At 51.2% G+C, this 19,460-nt stretch overlaps 1 protein-coding gene across 2 annotated transcripts in view; it reads right to left on the bottom strand.

Moving 5' to 3' along the window:
* The window catches only part of LOC137778903 (ADP-ribosylation factor-like protein 15), an 87,643-nt gene that overhangs the window by 59,997 nt on the left and 8,186 nt on the right, over positions 1 to 19,460 (bottom strand). For both annotated transcript variants that reach the window (XM_068566261.1, XM_068566262.1), the window contains exon 2: positions 1,030 to 1,174. In XM_068566261.1, coding sequence (XP_068422362.1) covers positions 1,030 to 1,174 — 145 coding nt within the window. The remainder of the gene's footprint in view (positions 1 to 1,029; positions 1,175 to 19,460) is intronic.

The following is a 19,460-nucleotide window of genomic DNA, read 5'->3' as shown; positions in this document are numbered from 1 at the left end:
GCACAAATTGTGCTCTTAAACGGCCTCGGTGGGAATTAGTTTCCTGGAAACGTTCGCGAAACGGAAGGAGAGACGGGACGGAACGGCCGATTGAGATTTCTCTAAAAACGTCGAAATTAACTGCTGAAATGTGGCTTTTTAAGCCCATTACGACAGCACAGAACCATGAAGCCTGAAGTGCGACTGTGTGTGTGTGAGTGTGTGTGCGCACGTGTGTGTGTGTGTGTGTGTGTGTGTGTGTGTGTGTGTGTGTGTGTGTGTGTGTGTGTGTGTGTGTGTGTGTAGGGGACGGGGGGGGTCTGGCTGACGCAGACGGTGTTGACGGATAAATCTCATTTCAGAGAAGTGGGCTGAAAAAAACCCGGTGAGTAATCAACATGTTTTGATCCATTAAGACCGGCTCAGCGGCAGACAGGTGTCTGCTCCCTCCCTCCCTTCCTTGCTTCCTCCCTCCCTCCTTTCCTCCCTCCCTCCCTCCCTCCTTTCCTCTCTCCCTTACAGGTTGTACTCTTTACACCTATGGGTGTGCAACGACCGAACGACCTAAAACCGGGACTCCTTCCTGCAAACGCTCAAAGCGAACGAAGCCGAGAGAGCAGGAGGAGAGAGAGAGAGAGAGAGAGAGAAGGAATGTTGGTGTCCTTGAGGGAGAGTATTGCGTATGTGGAAAAGCGAGAGCGAGTGGTGTGCTCACCCTAAAGCCTCTTGTCCTCCTCTGGACATACTTAAAACACACCGCCCTCCTGCTTGGCCCCGCTGAGATACAGCAGAGCGTTTCTCCCCCTCCTCCTTTCCTCCCTTCCTCCCTTCCTCCCTTCCTCATCCTCTCCCGGGCGTTGACTGCGATACCTGGTCAGCGTTATCTGAAAACGTGAAAGCACTTCGGGAAGCTTTCACAAAACACGTGAGGGAACGCAAGATCCGGGAGGAGGACGAGGAGGAGGAGGCGCGTGGCGAGCGCAATGCTTCTATTTAAGTGCATGTTTTTTCCTCCACTGTGGGAATAAAAAGGAGAGCGGCGGGTCGTACCTGTCGTGGGGCCGGCGCCGGCGCCGCCCTCGCTGCAGAGCCGCGACAGCAGGCTGGTCTTGCCGGCGCCCGTCAGGCCGATGCACACCACATCGTACTCCGGTCTCGGCGGCGGCGGTCCTTTACAGCACAGTGCCCGGAAACACTGAGGCGGAAAGAGGATGAAAACATAAAGAATTCATTTTTTTGGGTCAATTTTGAAGACCGCAAATCGGGTTTCACTGCAACAAAAAAAACGGGGCGGTAAAACCACCGCCACACGTCAGGTTCATGATGGAAGAGGAGCAGAAATATTTCACCGGACATAAATGTTGTTTTAAAAAAAAATAACAAACCCACAAGATGTTTTACTTTCACGACTTTGAACGCAATTGTGGAGTGAAAAAAATAGAAAGACAGAAAAAGACCTTGGAAAGGGAATATAACTGTGCATGTGGTGCAACATGTTTTTGTCTGCAATGAGTGTGTGTGTGTGTGTGTGTGTGTGTGTGAACCCTTCTAACTGGGCTGTGTTGTGGCGACCGCAGGCAGACCTGTCACTCCATGAATCACGGCCTGGGACTGAAGGCCTGCTGTGAGGCATTAAGGGGCAAAATGCAGTGTGAACCGTGAATGGGATCTTTTTAAAAAAATTTAAAAAAACGGGGAAAGGAAAACTTGTGTTGAGAGATCAGTGTGCTAAACCCCCGCCCCAAAAAAAGAGATCTCTTTTATTAGCGGGACAGGAACCAGTCTGGACAAGGCACGGAGAACACACACACACACACACACACACATATACACACACACACTCCTGTCTACGCTATCAGATTTCAGGTGGAGGACCATCAACCTGGAGGATTGGTTACTCTCCCGTGTCGTGTGGGGGGGCGACCCCGTCCGACACAGTGCGACTCTGTTCCATCCGAAGCCTTCGACGGGAAAGAAAACACACGGGGGTGGCGGCGTTTCTCCAGGTGTGCTTTCCCTCCCTCCTTCCCTCCCTCCTTCCCTCCCTCCTTCCCTCCCTCCTTCCCTCCCTCCCTCCACAAGACATTAGCGACCACCGGGGGTCAGGTTTTCAGAGCCGCGGCGTTTGATGGCGACGTGGGGGGAAACCCCGCTTCAGCAGAACCAGACGCGGAGCAACCCGACCCCCTCCGACTCCTGGGTGAACCCGCCGGGTCGGCTCGAACAGGAAACATCCTCCTCTTCCAGGAGGCCGGCGGAGAGATCAGAAACACACGCGTGTGCGCGTCACAGGGGGAGGAGGGGTAGGAGGGGGGGGGGGTACACGTGTAAAGAAAAACTGATGAGGTCATACAAAGCGGAGTACCTGTGAGTTAGAGGGGAAGTTATTTAACCCCTTCCTCGACCCGACCCCGACAGAATGATCACCAGACCAGCAAAAGCTGTGGGAGCAGACACACGGGACGGCTCCCGCCGCCACCTCTCGCCTCCACGTACGGTGCAGATCCGGGCCCTGACCCCCGGGGGTCCCTGTGTACACAGCGGGGCCCCCATCTCCCCCCTGATCCCTCATACACTCACCCCGTGAGAGAGAGAGAGAGCGACCCACCTCTGGCTCTCTCTGACAGCACGAGATGGACGAGGAGCGCTCGGGCGAAAAGGCTCACGGGAAGAGAAAAAAGGAAAAAATATGTCAGGAAAAAGGCCTTTGATGGCCTCGGGACACGCCCCCTTTTCTCCCCCGCCGCCGAGACCAGCCCGTGGTGAGGCGACTGCCCCCGTGAGTCTCTAGCGGGGCGACTCAGAAACCGAGAAGCGATGGATTGGACCTGTGAAGTCCGAGGGAAACTTTGTTCCCAAGACAAACAAAAAAAAAATGGCGAAGCCGAGAGTTTAAACGGAGCGACGTGTGCGAGCTCACCTGTGCATCCGAACATCTCCGTGACAAAACAAATTTATAAAAAAAGGCTCTTCGCCAAAAGTCCGGCCATTAAAAAACTAAATTAAAAAAAAAAGGGGACTTTATCGATTGCCTCCCTCCGCCGGCCTCTTATGGGATTGGACGTGTTTTAATTGCGACTTCCCCCGAAGGACCTGCCGAGACATTACCTCACCGCTGTGGGGAAAGTTGATGAGCTCGGCTTTATGTAAATGAGAAACAGTGCCGTTATATATATATATATCTATATCTATATCTATATATATATAGATATAGATATATATATATGTGAATACCTCCAAGCCAGGCTGCTTGGAGGAAGAAAGACCGACATCAGGATATTTAATGGCCGACATAACTGGCCCTCCTGGCAGCGGACCAGAGCTCAAGGCACTGCTGCTGGCCCACACACACACACACACACACACACACACACACACACACACACACACACACACACACACACACACATGACCCAACACCGCCCCGCTGACCCCGGGCGACCGCCTGCTGATGTGCATCCCGTGGCGTGGCGTGTCCGCGGATGCATCCGAGCAACGAGGGGGGGGTTTGGGTTTTCGCCTCGACGTTCATCCTTATGTGAGAGTGCAGCGCGTTGCCCAAGGGCACGTGGGAATCGAACCATCGATCACGGGGCCCTCAGCAGTGACGTATAGAATATCTCGCCCCGGTGGGGGGAAGCTAAACGTTTCCCGTCTTTCCAGATCATCACAAGGCTTTTTCACAAATTTAGACGTTTGATTATACAAACTCCCAACCGTAATGTTACACACACACACACACACACGCACAACTTGCTGTGGCAGCGGAGGTTAGAGACATTCATTCACACATTTGTTTCCAAAAAGAAAATCCCAAATATGAGAAATGCATCGACAAGTACGAACACGGCAGGAATGTTCCCCCACTGGAACCAGCGGTGCGGCCGTAAGAAATATACATAAATATATATTAAATAGTCCTGGAGCGAGCAGACAGAACACACACACACACACACACACACACAGTGTGCGTGTGTGTTCTGTCAAAAAGATATGTGGAAAATGTTGACCTGCGAAGGTATGCAAGGAAATGATGTTTTCAGTGATTGACGTCTCATCTGCGTCATTGCCGCCGATGACAAACTCCAACATCCCGTCGGGCCCGTGCACATCGGCGCCGGGCGGAGGGCCGCGTCCTCGCTCACCGCGGCACGCTTCCCCCTGAAAGGTCGGTGACGCGCCGACTGATACGCTTGAACCGCTTTGCACTCGGCGTCACGATGGAGGGTTTAAAGACGGCGCGGTGGAAACCGCTCCTCCGGCATCTGAAGAAGCCGAAAAATTAAAAATAAGAACATGACTTCCACCCCGGGCCTGCCAATCTACACGAGCCGGGGCATCTTGATTTCCCAGCAACAGTGAAGGAGAGGAGGGAGGAGGAAGAGGAGGAAGAGGAGGAGGAGGAGGAAAAGGGAAAGGACATCCGAGACACTTAGCTCTCTGAGTCGAAGGCACCGCAGACAGACGGACACGGGACACTGACGGGCAAGCGGGTCTTTTTGTGTGTGTGTGTGTGTGTGTGGTTGTGTGTGTCGGGACAACACTTGTGTGCACGGCTCACTCCTGACCTTTTGGAGATGACAGTCCTTTATAAGGGCGTCCCGACGGAGGAGTGGCGCGAACAGATATGTGTGTAATACACACCGGGCCACAGTCATAACACGGGGCCCTGCAAAACCGTGGGAGGGGGGGGGGGGGGGGGTGAGGGAAGGGAGGTAAAGGGAAGGGGGTGTGTGGGCAGAGGGGGAGGGAAGGGACACATTCATTCATCCTCATTCATCTTCTCCCCCCCGATCCCAGTTCAGTTGTTGTTATTTGCCGCTTTGAAGCTGCATGGTAGGACCGCTACAGTGTGTGTGTGTGTGTGTGTGTGTGTGTGTGTGTGTGTGTGTGTGTGTGTGTGTGTGTGTGTGTGTGTGTCATACTCGTTAAGGGCCGAGAGAAAGAGACACGCTAGACACACGAGGTGGCTCGCTGCACTCTTACCCGACGCTTTTTGTTTGGGAGCCGCGCTCCGGGCCTCTGGGTTTATTTTAAATAAAAAACGCAATAACCTCATATTCTGGACCCACATCCTCGAGCCCAACCCTCTTCCCAGAGCGCGCACGCGAGCTGGATCTCTTAAAGAAACCTTAATTGCGAGACAACCGTGGTCGCGGGTGATGAAACGCAAGATTTACGGCGCTGCAACAACATGAAAAACACACAATGGCCAACTAAGGACACTAAACAGGTGCCGTTCATCACCCTCCGCATCAGAAATAGACCCCTTGTGCAAACGCAGACACCCACACACACACACACACACACCTCGTCAATACACATCCAGTTGTGTGGAATGTGTGGTTCGCTGCGGCGAGTGTGTCGCCTTCAGCGTTGCGCGGAAAAAACGACAGACGCGCCGCGATAATAAAGATGACCCCCGTCTGCACCGGCTCAACGCCCCGTCTGGTGAAGCAGACCGTGTCAGACCGTTACTTAAGTCGACAAAACAACCCACAACGGAGTGTGTGTGTGTGTGTGTGTGTGTGTGTGTGTGTGTGTGTGTACACAGGGAGGCCCCGTTTTAAAGCTGATTTGCTTGTCACTGTTTTGCAGGCATATCATCCCCTTATTCTGAAGCAACATCCTCACCGTCTCTCTCCCTCTCTCTCTCCCTTTCCCTCTCTTTTCTCTCTCTCTCTGTCTGTGTCTCTCTCTCTCTCTCTCTCTCGCTCTGTGTCTCTCTCTCTCCCTCTCCCTCTCTCCGATCACCCCGCCACCCAATTCATTCATCCCACTTCTGTCTGTCTGGCCCTCGTTTCAGAGCTCGAACACTATTGCCCTGACGCTAAGGTGTCTGGACAAGGAGACATGCTGGAACACACACACACACACACACACACACACACACACACACACACAAACAAAGACACAGACAGACGCACACACACAGCCGTAGAGTGAAGTTAGAGCGCCCCCCAGCTTTCTGCTGGGCCGCACTGCAATCCAGTGCAAGGAGAAGCGATGCACTGAAAAGACATTTTCTTCACGCACATGTGAAACACCGGGCGAGGGAGGGAGGGAGGAAGGGAAGGAGGAAGGAAGGAAGGGAGGACGTCCAGCCTCGGCCTGAACCACCCCGGAAACGTTGCCACGGGCCTCGGCCTCGTCACAGCGTCCCAGACGGCACTGAGCGTAAAGTCCACTTTTTAAGAGACAACTCAGACCGGTCTAGACTGGAGGGCAACAACACAACTGGAGCGGGCACACACACACACACACACACACACACACACACACACACACACACACACACACACACACACACACACACACACACACACACCCCTCCTCCCTCCAGCGTTTGGCCTGCTCCTATCTGGCCCGCCCGACACGGTAGCCCGGTGACCCCGCGGGGTCGCGGAGGAGGACCAGATCAAAGGCGGGAGGGGGGGGAGCGGCCTTGCAAAAACATTTGGGGCTGAGAATGGACGCGATATCTGTCGGGAGGCCTTTTTTCTCCCCACTGGGCTCACACTGGTGCTCGGGCCCGGGGATCGGGTTACCGCCCGAAAAAAAAGGACGACATGAAAGAGGGAAGATGGAGGGGTGGAGGTGGGGGGGTGGGGGCGACGCTAATCTGCATGCGCGGGTCCTCCACCTCGCCACCATGTAGCCCGTCTTCCCCTCCGCTTCTCACCCTCCTCAACTCTGGACCGCTCAGTATCTCTGTGTCGCTTCTCAAACCACGCCGACCCAACATAGACCCCCACCCCCTCCTCCTCCTCCCAACAAGCTTCTATGCAACCACCACCACCACCACCACCACCACCACCTCACCCCGAAAAAAAAAAAAACACTCAAGCTCCATCACAGAGGATTAACAGGAAACCCTGACACGACCCATTGTCGGCGAGGCAGAGGGGGCTTGGGTGGTTTTGCCACCCCGAGTTTTTGCACTTCAACGGCCTCAGCCTTCTTACAAACCTCCCTGACACACACACAGACACACACACACAGACACACACAGAACTTCTCCTCCAGGTTGCCTTCAGATGAGGCCCGGTGGCCGGGCAAGAGTTGTTCAGTAACTATGAAATGAAGGATGGGTGAAGGAGGAGGGGGTTGAAAAGGGAGCGCTCAGGATGGTGTATATGTGTGTGTGTGTGTGTGTGTGTGTGTGTGTGTGGGGGGGGAGGAGGGAGATGGGTGTCAGCGCTGTAAATCTCGATGTCACTGACAGGAACACTGTTGCGGACCATTACCATAAATCTGACAAACGCTAATTTGATGGGAGACTGTATCTGTCTGGTCAGGCGGCAGTCTAGACGGTCCTATTGAGGGGTCCGACGGCGATGGCCCCCCGTTTGTCTCCAGCGCCATCTGGACGCGGCGGTAAGTGCACCACCGCTGCTGCGGTTCACAGGCGCGCGGAGGGAAGACGGAAAAGACTTTGACCTTTGTGTGCCCCGGTTTGTGCGTGTGTGTGTGTGTGTGTGTGTGTGTGTGAGACGCGACGACAGTGCGGCCCTCCCGACACCGCGGGCTACCCGGATTATCTTTTTTTTTTTGGGTGCTAATCAGCAACCCCTCCATTAGAGTTCGCGTCAAGGGCGGAGCAAAGATGGAAGGGTGCTAGGTGGCAAATAAATAAATAAATTAAGTACTTAAGGGCCCTCCGAATGTGCAATTTATCAAGCACTGATTGGCATTTTTGTCCCTCTCCGTGCTGTATGTGTGTGTGAGTCTGTTCCACCTCCTGCATCCACTTCCTCACACACACACACACACACACAGCGCACTGCAGAGTGTGTACTTGTTTTAGGGCCGTGTAAATGTGTCCTAGTTCAATGGGGTTAAACAAGCGTGCGTCGAGGAGGACGCGTACTGATTCATGCCGACGACCTCGCGGACAAAGTGTCGGAGTGACAACGACGTCATCGTCAGAATAATGTTTTAATAGCTTTAATAACTCCGGACTCTTGTCTTAAAAAACGACGTTGGCTCAAATCCCCCTTTAAAAGATGCTGTTGGGACAGATTTGAGCGTGTCATACCTTGGCTAGTTTCCTTCCTACGACTCCGTTAGTGGAATTAAAAAAGAGACTTTCTTTCCTTTCTTCGTTACTGGCCTTTTATTGAACCACCTCAACGAGCCGCAATACAGTTCACCTGAGGGGAAGCTGGGACGGAGCCAAGAGCTCTGGAGGGCCGCGCTGCCCGGGCCTCTCCGTGTTTGTCCCATTGAGTCGAGGGGCCGGGGGGGGGGAGGCGAAGGGGGCCACAATACAGATGAGGGCCGAGCGATGTCGACAACTTTCGCTTTTGTTCTGACGAACTCGTGGACGTCGCCTCTTCCAAGTGGACTCTGGACCGGAGGTGGACGCGGTCGTCAACGGGTTTGATGGGTGGAGATGTTGACGGGAGGATTGTTAGCCGAGCAGCAGGTCTACGAGACATGCTGATGGAGGCGTTGGGGTGCTGGAGGGGGCGCCGAGGGGCCACGGCGCTCCAGCACCACCCCACCCTCCCCTCCCACGCCGACACATTTATCTGTCTGGAGCCTACCTTGGAGCGCCTGTGTGTGTTTCGCGACATTTACTGGAAAAGTACATTTGGGGCGGAGAATGAGTGTGTGTGTGTGTGTGTGTGTGTATGTGTAGAAGAGAGGGGGCACACGGGGGGCGGCATTAAGGGGGCCCACCCACGGGACTGTTTTTCATGTTACCCTCTTTCTGTGGAAGAAAGCGAGAGGCTGAGGTGGTGGCAAGGCAGCTGCATTCACGAGACAGAAGACACCTTTGCACCATGGGATATCCAGAGGGTAGATGTGAGGGGCGGGGGTGAGGGTGGAGGGGGGGGGGGGCACCACCGGGTGCCATTATGGTGTATAAATCTCGCGACTGGGAAGGGTGATTAGCTTGGGTCGCATTAGCATACGGCGGCGGGGAAAACTTTGGTTTACTGGGCACAGTGTCGGGGGCAAAAAGATGTTTTTCCTGCACCCATGTAGAGGATCAAAGCTGGAGGGGCCCCCTTTTGAAGGCCCTGAGACCAGTGTGCAAGAACCAAAGGGGGGTGGGGGGCATCTCATAGGCATAGAAAAGGGGTGGGTGGGTGGACGGGCACTTGTCCCATTTATAATCAGTTATGGCACATTTTCATACGGCATCCATCTATCGGCGGCGGCAAATAAATGTAAAACAAACAAAAAAAAAAGAAACGGATCTCGGGGGCCGTTTACGTTCCGCCCGGAAACAAGTGTGGGAAAGTTGCGAGCTTAAGGACGTCGTCATTAAATGCGAGTGAGACCCCTCCCCGTCGACTGTTTCTAGGCCCCTTTGAGACCCCAAAAAAAAAAAAAACGAACGAACAATAAATCTGTTTTTATACTTTGTGCGGCAGCCGAGAATTAGGTTGATGAGCGGGGGCGACAAACTGGAAGAGGCTTTTTGAAAAAGAGTCTCACGGGATGACGGACATCTTTGATTCTGGTGGAGGAAAGAAGAAAAAAAAGCAGAGCGAGCTTCCTCGTTGGTCGTTCATCCCGATAGAAAAAATGTTTAAAAAAGAGGCGGAGTTAAAAGCCACCATGGATGTGGAGTGAGAACCCCTCCGTACAAGAAGGGGGCGGAGTGACACTTTCGAGGAGCTGGTGGGGGAATTAAAATTGTGAGAAAAATTGTGTTTATCTGTTGTTGTGCGTATCAGTCACGGAAGATTTCTCTCGGGTCGGAGAGACGTTCTCTCGGGCCGGGACGGCGTTCTGTCGGTCCCGGACAAAGTTCTCTCGGTCCGGGACGCCATTTTCTCTGGCCGGGACGACGTTCTGACGTTCTCTCGGGCCGGTTGAGACGTTCTCTCGGGCCGGGACAAAGTTTCTTCGAGCCGAGAAGACATTCTGACGTTCTCCCGGGCCGGTTGAGACATTCTCTCGGCCGGTTGAGACGTTCTCTCGGGCCGGTTGAGACGTTCTCTCAGCCGGTTGAGACGTTCTCTCGGCCGGTTGAGACGTTCTCTCGGGCCGGTTGAGACGTTCTCTCGGGCCGGTTGAGACGTTCTCTCGGGCCGGTTGAGACGTTCTCTCGGGCCGGGACAAAGTTTCTTCGAGCCGAGAAGACATTCTGACGTTCTTTCGGGCCGGTTAAGATGTTCTCTCGGCCGGTTGAGACGTTCTCTCGGGCCGGTTGACACGTTCTCTCGGGCCGGGACGAAGTTCCTTCGAGCCGAGAAGACATTCTGACGTTCTCTCGGCCGGTTGAGACGTTCTCTCGGGCCGGTTGAGACGTTCTCTCGGGCCGGTTGAGACGTTCTCTCGGGCCGGTTGAGACGTTCTCTCGGGCCGGGACGAAGTTCCTTCGAGCCGAGAAGACATTCTGACGTTCTCCCGGGCCGGGAAGACGTTCTCTAATCTGCTTTTTTATCCACACGGGCACCTGAGGGCCTTCAATGGCCGACAACAGAGAGGCTTCTGGGAAGGAACCTCAGCTTTTCAGACTTCGGCCGGCGCAATTCAACGTTGAATTTTATCCGCAAAAGCTGCATAAAGACGATTTGTTTTTCCTTTCACAGGAATACTGAGCCGTAAACGAGACTATTTACAAGCCCGTATTTTTAAAAAAAGGGAAAAACCAAGTGGTCCGTCAGTTTTTAAAAGTGTGTTTAATAAATAATATTACAAATAATATGAATAACATGGAGGGATGAGACTCCGAAGCCGAACATCTGCTGGTATTTCGGGTCTGGGAAAGTCCCGGGTCGCTCTGTGCCGTAACCTCTCGTTGTGGCGTTTGGTTTCGCCGCGTTTGTCGGAAGTTAACCAGACACATTGTTTTAACCTTTGCCGGAGGAGCCTCTGTCTCATTCCCAGGGGCCGGCTGTGTAAAAGGGTCCCCGGCTTCAATGGGCCTTCATCAAACACGGTTAGTGTCAACAGTTAATTATGCAAATTAGGAGAGACCCCTCAAGTGGTTTGTGGATCCCCGGGCCTTCCCCCTTTTCATCGCAGCCTCACACACACACACACACACACACACATACAAAAGTACCACCCTGCAGTCACACACACACACACACAGTACATACAGCACATACAATCACTTCCACGCACCGTACGCCGTCCATACATTACTTCTCCTCCTCGCTCGTTTCTTGTCAGCAATCAAAAATGGCCGATACATAAATGGAGGCCGATGAGGCCCCGCGAGGTCTCCAGTGGCTTTTCTTGCCATCAAAGAACTCTCCGGAAGGTTGTCGCTGGGTGAAGCTGAAAGCCCACCAAGTTCTCCTCATCAAGACTAAGGGAGAGGGGGGCGGGGGTGGGGGGGAAGGGAATCGGTGCCCCATCAAAAACAAAATGGAGAAAGAAAAAAAAAAACTGCATCAAAACAGTCAATTAGGCAAAAATGCATGACAGCCAAATTCGATGCATTGTTTCTGTGATGGTAATGACAGGCCTTTCGCTCCTCTGCCTCGACCGCACATCTGATGTCTGCGGCCCCTGGCTTTTTTTTTTTTTTCCCCTTCTCCAAAAGGCTGGGAAGCCATCGGTAATTAATAATCACACGCTTTTGGGCCCCTTCGTTGTGACTGGCGGATTCTTTGTGGGCCCCCGTTCCTCAAAAAAAGAACCTCGAGTCCACTTCTACCGACCTCCACTACCACCACCAGTACCACCACCAGTACCACCACCAGTACCACCTCCACTACCACCACCAGTACCACCACCAGTACCACCACCAGTACCACCTGCACTAGCACCACCACTACCACCTCCAGTACCACCACTACCACCTCCACTACCACCAGTACCACCTCCACTACCACCAGTACCACCTCCACTACCACCACCAGTACCACCTCCACCACCACCTCCACCACCAGTACCACCACCAGTACCACCACCAGTACCACCACCAGTACCACCTCCACGACCACCACCACCTCCACCACCAGTACCACCTCCACGACCACCACCACCTCCACTACCACCACCAGTACCACGACCAGTACCACCTCCACTACCAGTACCACCACCAGTACCACCTCCACTACCACCACCAGTACCACCACCAGTACCACTTCCACTACCACCACCACCACCACCACTACCAGTACCACCTCCACTACCACTACCACCTCCACTACCACTACCACCTCCACTACCACCACCACCACCACCACCACCAGTACCACCTCCACTACCACTACCACCTCCACTACCACCACCACCACCTCCACTACCACCACCAGTACCACCTCCACTACCACTACCACCTCCACTACCACCACCACCACCTCCACTACCACCACCAGTACCACCTCCACTACCAGTACCACCACCAGTACCACCTCCACCACCACCACCACCGCCTGCTGCTGTTGGGTTCAGGTGTGTTTGTGAGAGACCGACCTCTCCATCTAAACCCGTTCACCTCGCACTAATTGTGCAGCGATAGAGGTCGCAGGACCCCTCACCCCACAAGAACTGTTCACACACCACATTTGCTTCTCCTTGTTTGCTATTTTATTTCCCTTAGCTTTCTCTTTTTGTGTTTTTTTTTTGTCCTCCCTACAAAGCAAACTTCTCAAAAACAACAGTCTCGAAGAGGCGCTTATGCAACAGCAAAAATCAGAACCAGATTGAGGGCCTCAGCCGGTCCGAACCCACCCAGTGGAGAGCCCCCCCACACCCCCCACCCACTGGGGGGCACTGGTGCTACTTCGTCGTGGTGCAGGTGTCGCGTGGTTACCCCTTCCCATACGCAACGCCTCCCCCCGCCTCCTCCACCCGTGAAACACGGCCTGTCCCTGAGAATCGACTCCCTCCTGCCGATGCTGGTTTTCATTACGGTCGCGCACGCAGCCCGTTCACAAAAAACAAATGTGTGCGTCTGAAGTGTGCAGGTGCCGCGTGATGCAACAACCCTGCTGTTGCTCGAGGGCCGCCGGTGCAAAACCTGCAGTCCAGTTTAGTCCAAGACGTGACCTCTGACCTCTCCAGTCAAAGAGACTGCGAGGACGGAGCGGCAAGGTGGCGGAGATCGAGAAGGCTACGAGGCTGAAGCAGATACGCGTGTGTGTGGGAAAGTGCGTGTGCGTGTGCGTGTGCGTGTGCGTCAGCTACTACTACGCAAATCCCTCACATGGAGCGTTTGGCTCATGCCGATGGACTCCACACGATTGCTCGCCATCCTCCCGTCTTCACGGCGGTCCTGACGGAGCAGCAGCCGAGTCTTAATTAACTGAGCTCGTCCGCCTCACGCTGCGTTATCCTGACACCTGCTGGACGGACGCCACCAGCGTCTCTCTGCCTTCAGAAGGGAAAGCAACGCTGAAAAAACAAAAAAAAACACACAGCGCCGCTGACCTCCCGACCCCGTTTACAGAAACTCAAAGCGACGCATAAAAAGGAAAAACAGACAACACAAAATAGGAAAAAAAACATGTTTGTTATCACGAAACATATTTGTAGCGCATCTGCAAACAATCGCTGCGATTAATTTGCCCCCCCAAAAAAATATAAATATAAAAAGACACCATGTGCAACACAGACTGAAAGATCCAGAAAGAAGAGAAAGAAAAAGAGAAAAGTCAAACTGTACCGGAAGATGTGACGGACACCAGACGAACAGGAGGGACGGCACGCACACACACACACACACACACACACACTAAGACAGTAAGAGCCAAGGCTGATGGATAGATGTGCACATTGGCGCTGTTGCGGAAAGGAGCTCTTATAAAACGGCCGAGCGAAACAAAAAGTGAAACGTTTATTTAGTCAAAGACAGGAAGGAACAGACGGAGGTCAACTTGTGACACTGCACAGAGGCAGCCGGGGAAAATATGGAGGGAATATCCATGCATGAGAGAGAAAGAGAGAGAGAGAGAGAGTGAGAGACTTGAAAGAAAGCACCTGATCGCGGGTGATGGAAGTGATTTCCTTCAAAATGTCTGTTAATGGTGTCCTGAAGGTGTCATGAGGTCTGGTCTCTCTCTCAAAGTACTTTGTGAAATGCCCACGTCAAAGTTATTAGGCTCAAGGAAATAGTTCTTATGACCAAAAGTATCAGCTCATCGGTAGCTACATGGCTCCACCTAGAGGACGCATAGGGGTATTACCTCTGTCAACTTCCTGTTTCCAGCTTCTCAAATGTTTAAGTTTGTTTTGTTTGTTTGTTTCCTGTTACTTTGCTCATTCTGGTCACATGACATCTGTCATAAAAATCATAGGAGGTGTTTTCATGTGGAAAACAGATACGAGAGATGAATTATGGGTCGGTAAACTTCCCAGCAGTATGCTCCGAGCAGGTTATGACGCATCATTAAAACTACCGATGACAAGATTCATTCGAATCAATAAAAATACAATTTTAAAATTAAAAGTCTCACTGGAAAAGAAACGCTGCAAAGCCCACGAGCAGTAACAAGTGACGTGGTGCGTTCAGGGACCGTCGAAAAGATAAAAAATCTGGCAATTACAATGTTAATAATCAATGTAGTTTTGGAAACTGTTTAAAGAAAAATCGCTTTTTCCATCCCGCCCCGCGATCAGAGTCAGATGACAGTGGAAATGAATTTAAAAATGTAAATCTTACAAAAAGGTAAGTGCGCTGTAATAAAATTAATGACTAAATTTCTACGTGAAGTTTCAACATGGAGCTGGTGGGAAGTCTCGCCAGCATGCAGTGTGTTTTAAATAACAACTGTCTGGAGCAGAAGATACACAACAACTATTATCTTTCTCAACCACAACAGTGTGTGAACACAAACACTAGAGGGCGCCATTGTCCTTCTGTCAAACATGCAGCTCACACACACACACACACACACAAACACACACGCACACACACACACAATGTAGTTGTTTTTAAAGGTGTTAAATTGATGTAGTTTATCTTTCTAATTGTACTGACCTGTGCATTTGGTTGTAATGGGATTGAAAATACGACAATTTATCTATTGAAATAGAAATCACGGCTTTTATTCCACTACTTCTTATTCTAAACATTTATAACGCTGTTACCCTATACGCTTTTTTTAATACAATTATATATGTATCTGCCTGATAATAACCTCACGTCGTAGTGAGAGACAAGCAAGGACCAGGAGATGATCACCTGTGAGAACAGGCGGGTCTTCTTTCACCTTTACCTGAGCAACACACCAGCGCATACCGACAGCACTTGCACCTATTGGACCCGTCTCTGTCCACCGGTACTGATGTAGCTACTCTCGAGCTGCGTCTCCGCACACCAAGAGGCCAGCAAATGACTGAATGTGGGCCAAAAATATCTGCACCAATTGAAGAAGTAGAATGGAGGAATAAAAAAAGGAAACCCTTTTTATGGGATCGGGTCTCTCTGTCTCGTGTTAAAGAGGATTACATCAGGAGGTTTGGGGAGAGGGGTGTTGCACAAAGTGTGTGTTGCATCCCGCGTGCCACAGGCGCTCTTGCTCTGCAGCCGTTAGTAAAGTGAATGATTAAATGCGTTCACGGGGCCTGGTTCTGTTCTCGTTTTAAAGTGGGATTCCTTCTTTTAAAGGCCCGCCGCAAAATAGAGCCGTCAGGAATAGTAAGTGGAGCAGGACGTGCACCAGGTTCTGGTGTTCGTCTCGTTACAATAGCGAGGCGGGATCTTTTCGGGGCTGACGGACTGATGCATGCACCACCCCCCCCCACACACACAGCCCCCACCTCCTCCATCACCACCACCCAAAAGCTCCGACGAGGGAGAGAGAGAGAGAGAGAGAGAGAGAGAGAGAGAGAGAGAGAGAGAGAGAGAGAGAGAGAGAGAGAAGAGGTTTAGAGATCTTTTCCAAAAATAGAAAGTAATCAGAATGAACATCTACTGTACCCGGGCAGCTTTTATCACCTCGACACACACACACACACACACACACACACACACACACACACACACTCTTTCCGGTCCTAAACCTCCTGAGCCGCCAGATTTATTTTTTTTTCTCCTATTTGCGTGTTGGGATCTGGACGGCGGCGCCGCTGGCGTCCAGGTGAGAGAGGCGAGCCGGAGCAGCTGATTGCCGTTGCCAAGCAACAGTTTAGGGGGCTAACGCTAGCGAAGACGCTAGCGCAGGCAAGCGCCAAACGTGTAATGACATCCTGTGTGTGTGTGTTTCTGTGTATTTCTTTCTGTCTGTGTGTGTTTCTGTATGTGTTTCTTGCTGTCTCTGTGTGTGTGTTTCTGTGTGTGTTTCTTGCTGTCTCTGTGTGTGTGTTTCTGTGTGTGTTTCTTGCTGTCTCTGTGTGTGTGTGTTTCTTGCTGTCTGTGTGTGTGTGTGTTTCTGTCTGTGTGTGTTTCTTTCTGTCTGTGTGTGTGTTTTTGTGTGTGTTTCTTTCTGTCTGTGTGTGTTTCTTTCTGTCTGTGTGTGTGTTTTTGTGTGTGTTTCTTTCTGTCTGTGTGTGTTTCTTTCTGTCTGTGTGTGTTTCTTTCTGTCTGTGTGTGTTTCTTTCTGTCTTTCTGTGTGTGTGTGTGTCTGTCTGTGTGTGTATTTATTGTGTGCACGTCTGCGATTAGGAAGAAGACCATCCGCGTGGTTTCTCCTCACCACTCTGTGTGTAGCTGCATATCAAAACCACGACGGCGTTCTCACCGCGTGAGCGCCGCCGCCACTTTTTTTCTCCAAATATTTAACCCGACAAGGTTACTCAAGAACATAATGCTGCACGAACAAAGTGACATTTTAAGCTCATTAACAGTTACACAACTGAGCTTCAGATTTAAAGTCTGGCCAAACCGCTCCACCAAATTAGAACAAAACTTGAATTCTACAGTAGAAATATCATGAAAATGATCACAGACAGATAATTTATTAACCTTCAAGGGGAAATTTGTGAAGAGGAACAGGATTTTTTTTTTTAAAGGACGAATTACTGCCGCTTTAATGGATGTATTCACTGTATAAATATATAAAAACGTTGGTTTTGGGGACCGACGATGGCTGCTGGTGAACGGCACGAGGCCCTCTGGCTCGGCCCGCTCCGAGGAACCGCTCACGTACTCGTGCAGAACAATGTGTTGTGGACAAAGCGTATTAGTGTGGAGACGGGTCCTTGTCACGAGGTGGGGGGACAAAGACTGTTGTGTAAGAGGACGCTTTACGGCTGCAGGCGGCGGCTGCAGGCGGCGGCTGCAGGTCGAAACTGCAATTTGAATGCAGCGTGACACAAAGTTCCTGGTTTACATGGGACACAAAAAAGGCCGAGCGTGGCGGCGCCCTAACCCCGCCAGCCAACACGCCTCCAACGGGAAGTCATTCTCTGTTGTTTCCACAAACAACCAGGAGTCAGATTGCATCCCAGAATGCCCTTGGGGGACCTGCAGCCAGGTTTTTTCTTCTTTTATTTGAAGAAAACAGCCCTCGGTGGTCAGACCCCAATCACCGTGCTCCCACCAGGACCGTGGTTATTGTTTTTTGAAGTGTGGGATATTTGTGGCCCAGGACAGGGAGGGGGGGGTTGAATAGCGGCTTCTCCCATCCTGCCTTTCAAAAAAAAAGAAAAAGGACGGAAGCGGGCCGGAAATGAACACGCCGCCGCCACCGCCGCCGCCGTGGGAAAAGACAGCTTTATTTACTGCGCAATAAACTCTTTCTGTGACATAACAGGGCGTCGCAAAAAAAGAAAACAATACGTCTTTGTGATTCACGGGCTTTTAAAAACAGTCGTTGTTGCGTTGAATACCGAAACGTCTCAAATCTGAGGCTTCGAAGACGCCGTGCGATTCCCCTGCACACAATCCCAGAGAAATGGGAAAGAAATGCAACTGTTGCAGCAGAAGTGTGACGCAATTATAGCAGAAAATCACCACGTGGAGCCTTTGGAGTGCTAGCTTCATGTTGTGTTATGATCAGTGAGATAAAGTCTGACCCAGAGGAGTGGATGCCCAACGCATCTGAAGATAAGGGAGCTAAAAATACCTCTTCCTGGAAGGAGGATGACTTCTTTTCTTTATTTGGGGACGGGGGATGGGAGGGGTCTAACAATATCCCAGTTTCAAAAGGTCGGTGTTGGGATTTCCTCTATAAAAAAAAAAGGACAGTTTATTTTGAATGCCTACATTGAAAGCGCAGAGCTTTGTACAGCAATACAAGAGTGGTGCACCACTGCAGATCGTCTCTTTTGTGACGCTCTTTTGGGGTTTTTTATGATAAAAAGCTGTAGGTAGTACCGGGTATTTTCAGTCAATACCACAGTGATCGAAGTCTCGAGGGAGCTGAGTCGATAACCAGCAGGGGGCGTTGTGAACACTGCAGGCCACCGATTGGCTGGAGAGAACCATGACCGGCGCATCAAGGAGCGTCCTGCATTTTGAAATAGCCACAAAGATATCGTCCAAAAAATAAAAAGTGAGGAAGTGAAGTAAAAGTGTCTTTGCTTTTGTCTCAGCGACATCAGCAGAACCTCAGAGGAACGGCGCCAGGCTCCCGGGTCGCCATGATGCCTCGATGATATCGACCAACTCCATATGGGTGAAACGCTAACGAGGAGGAGGAGGAGGAAGAGGCATTCATCAGGCGTGTAGCAACAGGAGGAAAAGAAAGCCCTCTGCAGCGACGACACAGAAGGAACCAGACCTCCTCGCAGCTCTCGGTCTACTCGGGTGTCAAACACAGCCGCCAGCGAGAGGCCGAGAAACGACAGATACACATTATACATTATGTCATGAAACTATGGATTGAAGGAAAAAATATTGAGCCAACGTTACGTTTTCATTTGGTGAACAGAAAGCAAAGGGCTTTACCAAAGAGACACTTAAGTAAACACTTCACAGATAGTCTGTTCTTTATTGTTCAGTTATCATGAGCTATAAACACAAACCCATGGCCAATACTCAGAGATAATGGACGAGGTGCTCGTCTACGGATCATAAAACTCACGGTTCAGGTCACAGTTCGGATCAAAAGAAAGAAAATATAGCTTTTAGAAATCCCTAATCGTGTAAAAACAAAAAAAAGCACAATTAAAATGATAAGGAAGTACAAGTTTATGGATTAAATCATTACTAGTTTTAATGATGTCTCATACGCTGCTAGGAGACAGTTCAATCAGTTCATAGTTAATGTTCATGATGCTTTGAAAACATCTTCGAACCAACTGGATTCCTAAAGATCAACAACATATCTCCATATCCTCAATTTCTATTTATGTTTCAATTATTTCAAAAACAGAAAGGTACGCCAAGTTCCTGAGATCAAACTTGGTCCCAGAAACCCACAGCCTTCAGGTCTCACATTGTGCACACCAACAAAAAAAAAAGGATAATTCTCCAGAAAAACGACGAGTCGGTCTTTGTCTCCGTTCAATCAACCTGGTTCTGCACGGAGCTGCTGCTGCAGCGACCATGTTGTCTCGGGTTTTTTAGGTCGTGTGGGCCAATTGGGCCTGGGGGCAGGCCAATCCTTGGAAGAGCCATTTTCCACCCCATTAATAACATAATGAGGTGACAAGCGAGGGCCTAATGCGATCACTTA

This window comes from Clinocottus analis, unplaced genomic scaffold (genome assembly GCF_023055335.1).
Source record: "Clinocottus analis isolate CAN_PGR_092001 unplaced genomic scaffold, fCliAna1.0.p SCAF_7, whole genome shotgun sequence".
Classification (NCBI taxonomy): domain Eukaryota; kingdom Metazoa; phylum Chordata; class Actinopteri; order Perciformes; family Cottidae; genus Clinocottus; species Clinocottus analis.
Note: the sequence above shows the minus strand (reverse complement) of the source record. Positions and strands in the feature narration are given on the sequence as shown.